At 43.7% G+C, this 5638-nt stretch overlaps 1 protein-coding gene and 1 long non-coding RNA gene across 4 annotated transcripts in view; one reads left to right on the top strand and one right to left on the bottom strand.

The window, feature by feature from the left end:
• The window catches only part of MAPRE2 (microtubule associated protein RP/EB family member 2), a 181891-nt gene extending 177582 nt beyond the window's left edge, over positions 1-4309 (top strand). For all 3 annotated transcript variants that reach the window (XM_006150529.3, XM_006150528.3, XM_006150530.3), the window contains one exon: positions 2313-4309. In XM_006150529.3, the coding sequence (XP_006150591.1) occupies positions 2313-2387 (75 nt within the window). In that variant the 3' untranslated portion in view covers positions 2388-4309. The remainder of the gene's footprint in view (positions 1-2312) is intronic.
• A 559-nt stretch (positions 4310-4868) lies between these two features.
• Positions 4869-5638, bottom strand: part of LOC106735073 (uncharacterized) — an 11293-nt gene continuing 10523 nt past the window's right edge. Inside the window, exon 3 of the long non-coding RNA XR_001370501.2 lies at positions 4869-5422. This is a non-coding gene — a long non-coding RNA (uncharacterized LOC106735073). The remainder of the gene's footprint in view (positions 5423-5638) is intronic.

Below are 5638 nucleotides of genomic sequence, written 5' to 3'. Positions count from 1 at the left end.
TGCTGAATTCCCACAGCCATTCGTTTCCTTCTCTTCCTTAGACGAGAGGAGAGCACTCACTCCCGCCAGAGGCCAGTGCCTGTTTTCTATCTTGGGATGACCTGGCAGAAAGTACTCCCCGAGTCCCCTTGAGTGCCACTGGCAGTTGAGGCACTAGCTTTCTGAGCTAAAAGGACTAGCCAAGCGGTAGACACAGGGATTTACAGAGGGTGCTGTCAGGAATGCAGGTGCAGTGATGCCCCAGGGCTCTGAGGTTTATCTGGCAGGACAGGAGTAAGGGGCTCAGGGTTCTGAGGTCTCCTTAAGGTCAGAGAGCATCACAGTTAAGGAGGTGGGAGTGTGAAGGTCTGTTATTCCAGAGGTGTGACCCAGAGCATGGTCGTAGGCAGGAGGAGCTAGCTCACATTTACTGAATAGTGTGCCTTTTGGCACAGAGCTGGTAAGGAACAGTGTTATATTTGATCCCAGGTCTTTAACGTGAGGTCACTTTCTATTGTTGGTTGCCACAAAAAGGGTTTTATTTTTAAAAGGGTTTTTAAATTTTTTTTTTTTTAATGTGACCAGAGAGAGAGAAAGAGAATGAGATTGCAAGCCACCAGATCCGGGACTCAAACCACAGCCACCTTTGTGGGAATCCATTACCTTAACCACCATGATATCTGCTGACCCCAGGGTTTTATTTTTTAAGTATTTGCATGTCTAGGATACATTTCAACAATTTTAAAACTAAGAAATAATTATAGCTCACATTTATAATACTTACTGGGTGCCAGGCGCTCTTCTGGTCACTTTACCTATTTTAACTCATTAAATTTTTTTTTTTGATTCAGTGAATTCACAGATGCGTTGACTAGTGAAACACATTGAAAACTCTGACAGAAGAGTACTCTTATCTCATTTTACTGATGAGAAAATTGTGAGAAAGAGAAGTTAAGTTCTATGCCTAAGCCACATAGCTTGTAAATAGTAGAGCTTGGATGTTAGCTCCAGAGTGCCTGCTTACAACCTTGACCTTACACTGCCTCCCTGAAAATAACCAGTACGTGACCTTGCCCGATAGTCCCAGTCCTTTACTCTCGAGTCTACAGAAGCGAGACAGGGCACAAAGATGAATGAGGCCCTATCCTTGACTTCAGTAAACTCAGGATCCAGAGGACAAAGTTAAAAAGGGTCAAGATAAGCAAGATTCCAAATCAGTTTTACTGGAGAGCATGAAAAAAAGTGCTGCAGGAGAAGGGAGAGAAATACTCCTGGGGAGAGATGATCACACTGTATTTGAGTTGGACACTGACAGGTTTGTCCTCTGAGGCTGTGAGAATAGGAGCCAGACAGGACAAGGATGGTTTGGGGTAAGAAAGAAGTCAGCGTGCCAAGTGTGCAAGGACAGCAGCACTTCAGGATGTGCCAGGATACGCTTGGACTGCATCACAAGGCCTTGTGCCATTAGTGGGGGAATGGTTAGCTGCTACTGACTAGCCATGCTCCCTCTGCCTGGGTTATAAGGAGCTAACTACCCTTCGTGAGGTGAAAAAAATAGAATTTGCAGATATGGCTGACTAAGGCTGAGGCTCCCTGGATTTGGTGATCATGTTTCACTGGGCTAGGCAAATGAATTAACAGGACATTTGGAGCCAAGTAGAGGAACACCTCACCTCTCTGGTTCACAGTCGGTAAACAGAAAGAAGGCAAAAAAAAAAAAAAAAAGCCTCAGGCATCCTAAACAGATGTCCCAAAGTCCACCAGTGGAAGCTCTTGAGCTTTCCTGTTGGGAGAGGCTTCTTCACAACCCAGGAAATGTGGTTATTATCCTTTCCTTGTCCTCAGAACCTCTAACAGAGTTGCGTCTCTAGTGCCTAAACCTATCTAATTATAACAGAGGATCAGCTTCAGGCAGGCAGGTAAGAATGCCAGTCGGGAGGGAAACATCTGGGCTGTTAGTGCAGAGGGAGCCACCCAGCACACTGTGGAGACCTGGGGTTCTGTTTCATATCACATATTCAGTTCTCATGACTCTGGAGTTGGGTTTGCTTTACTCTTTTACAGAGGGTAGGGAAGTATGTAGTGTGTTCACAAAGATTTCCTTCTAAAACAGGAGAAAAGTTTGGTCCTTGAAGCCTATTGACTGTACTTTCTCAAATGATGTGATCTTTGATAACACAGAGACACTGAGGTGTCACTGTGTACCCTGGCCACTGAGAGCTGGAAAGTGTTTGCATGGGGGTGTGCCCAGCTGCACAGTGATAATGGGTGGGACACTGCGGGCATCACTCACAGTGAACTGTTTCAGCCGCAGCTTCTGCCTTGCCCCACAGGAGGGCCACACAGAAGAGCCAGAAGCCGAAGAACAAGCCCACGAACAGCAGCCTCAGCAGCAGGAAGAGTACTGAACCGTCTTGGCAGCTCTTGACACTTCCATTGTGCACGGGAACTTTTCTTCTGGAGAATTGGAACATGTGTGTGGCCTCAAGCTCAACAGAAACCAGTTGTTCCCAATCTGCCATTACCATCAACGCACTGTTGCACACGCCCGCCACTGAGCTCGGTTCCCATTTCCTTTGCCAAGACATGTTAGCCGACAGCCATCTGGCTGCCTACCTGAGCGATCATAGGGTCACATACCTTCAACTTCACCACTTGGCTGCTTGAGATTGGTTCTGCTCTTTTCCTCATTTCTTTCCAGAACAACTCTTCCCCACCCCAATACCACCACCACCACCACCACCACCACAACCCTCCTTTTTACCCTGGTGTGAAACAATGGTAATTTGATATATGGTATTTATATTGGCATTTCTCAGCCCAGTGTCACTAGATGTCACATGCATTTGTGGTGCTTTGATGTTTGCAAGTCTAACCTCTGAACATAAATTTGGTCAAAATTGTATTGGAACAAAGGGAAACAGATACTTGATATGAAAGCCATAATGACAGTGACTTGTGTCATGGGGGAAAACATACAGTCAGTTTCTCCCTCTACTCACAGCACTAAAGGGAGAAAAAAGGATTCAAAACTAGTACTTCAGGGCCCAACAGTGTTTATAATATATCAGCATGTTAGACAGCCACACAGTTTGTTATTAGATTTGAAAGACATTCACTCAAGGAAACACCATCTCAACTTTGCCCCTGCTCTCTCCCGCCCTTCCTACTTCCCAGATTCTCATGCTGTTTTCTTTCTCAGGGTCCTCTTTGGTGGGCAGTTGCTTTCCCCAAGCTGTTGTCATCAGTTATCTGCAGTCCAAAGGGGGTCTGGGCAGGTACACGTCCTCCTGCCTCATCCTTCTTCTTCATGTAGATTTCAGCCCAAATCCTGTCAGTCACACTAGGGGACTTCTACTAAGGATAACTTCAGGTGTGCAGACCCGAGCTCATGCTTGCTGGGAGGCTGGAAGCAAAGACCTTACTAGGAGCATAATTCCAAGGGAGCATCATGATATTGCAGCCTGGTGTTGACATTAGAATAACAGCACAGGAAAATCTTTGACTCCCAATGTCTTCTGGAATAGGAATTTCCCCTCTTGACATAAGGGCCCTCCTTGCCATTGACTTTGCTAAACCATAGCAATTCATAAATAGAGGAAACATTAATTAAAAGCATTCCTTTTTTAACTAATATTTGCACATTTTCTTAGTCTCTTTCCAGATCTTTGCCCTTTTTTTTTTTTTTTTTGGCAGTTGGTATCCCTTCCCAGATTATTCATTTCACTTGGTTTCTAACCTTAGGTTTACTTTCACTTGTTATTTGACTTAGCAGGTGCAACAAAAAAAAAAAAAAAAAAAAAAAACAAGAAACAAATGTGCTCGCCCCACTTTTCTCTTCACTGAAAAGCTTAAAATAAATTTCTGAATTATGTATCATAAAGCTCTGAAATTTCTTTATTAACTGATGAAACATTAATTCTAAATTCTAACATTGAAGCTTTTCAACCAAAAGTCTTTCCAAAATAAATTGTTTGCAGCAAAATGGTATTTATTGAGTCATATGTGGAATAGATGGCTTGTATTTTTGACATTATTACAACACACTGTGCAGAACTGGACAGATGTTCCATGGCATTTGGTTTCCCTAGCTTCTCTCTCCTGCTTGCTCTGCGCTACAGCGGCAGCTCATTTCTCTAAGGCTGGAAAGCCTGGCTCTCGGCAGTGACATCCTCCCACGCCTGGTCACGGATTGGTGGCTGTGCTATACACAGCATTGTGCTTAACAGTGTGTTGCCCTCCTGAACCTGTTGTGCTCCCTGATTTTCCTTTTTTTAAATATTAATAGCTTTTGTAAAAAGGCACAATAAATAGCTCCATGCACATGATACTTCAGTGGTTCCTAGCAATTCCTTGCCTGCACTGGACATCTCAGTAATACCCAGGGCCAGCCAGGTGGATCATGGCCAAACCCCTGTCATGAGGATGCACATGAATGGGTCGCCTGAAGTCAGGATTTTGTCTTTTCCAGAAACCACTAATTCAGCCTGACTTGCTTAAGCCTCCCTGATGATTCTTGCTGGAACCATTTTGTTCCTTTTCAACTCCCTGACATTCTCAGCCATAAACTTAGCCTGAGGAGAGAACTTTTCCCTGTCCCCATGCTCCATTCTCTGTCTCAAAGGCTAGGGTTAGACTTCATTTATAAGTCCCTCTCTCTGTCCTCATCTTCAACATCTTCTGTTGCACTGCACCCCAGAGGTGTTATGGATGCTTTGGGAGTCTTTAACAGCTAAGTTTCTGAGTCGGTCCTCGGGCTGCACCCCCAGCTCGGTGCAGACTACCACTCCTTTCCCATGGATGATAGGACCCCCATTGTTCTCTCATCTCAATATCAGGGCACGCTTTCCTCCGTGGTCCCCAGTCACATGTCATCATGCTGGGCCAAGAAGTATCCCTGGGTGTGTGCTCTGCTCCTCCCTCTCAGGAAGTAACTCTCATTATTAGTAACCCCCACCCCCCCCCATGCCCACTGTTGGCTGGTCATAGCACTTCCACTGCTGCTGTCAGACAGGAAGTGATCGAAGCAGGGGGCAAAGAGAAAGCCCATGTTTGTTCATTCTAAGCAGAAAAGCAGGAACAAAATTAAAAGACAAGACCAAGGATAAATACCCTGTTGACCCGAGAGAAGTAAACTCCAGAAGGGAACCAAGAATTCCTCCCTTCCCCGGTGAGTATTCCCATTATTCCGTTAAGGTTTAATATGCATTCAGATTACTTTTACTAAATAGTACACCATAAAGCTTTTGTTATATATTAAATGTAAACTGAAAGGAATGTAAACATACTATGTATTGTTAATTATAAATATAGATAAGTAATGACATAATAGATGAAGAGTCTTATTCAGATGTATCACATTCATTTTACATTACCCACCTATTGTCGCATGGTAGAATAGTTTTTTGTCTCTGAATATGTGAATAACTTGACTTGCGTTGATCTTTTTACATATTTAATAAAAAAAAGTATATGTTAAAATCTGCCTGGATGTATAGATTCTTACATTTTTATGCTGAAAGTGAGCATGTGTACATGACTAGGAGATTTGTGTAGATTCTCATATCTACCCACATTTTATTATGATTTGTACAAGGAGGAGGGAGTGTCTTTTTTTTTTTTTTTTTTTTTTGTGAGATTTTCTTTTTGGGGTGCGCTG

The sequence above is a fragment of the Tupaia chinensis genome, unplaced genomic scaffold, assembly GCF_000334495.1.
Source record: "Tupaia chinensis unplaced genomic scaffold, TupChi_1.0 Scaffold000290_1, whole genome shotgun sequence".
NCBI classification, from domain to species: Eukaryota; Metazoa; Chordata; class Mammalia; order Scandentia; family Tupaiidae; genus Tupaia; species Tupaia belangeri.
This window is presented reverse-complemented; position numbering and strand designations above follow the sequence as displayed.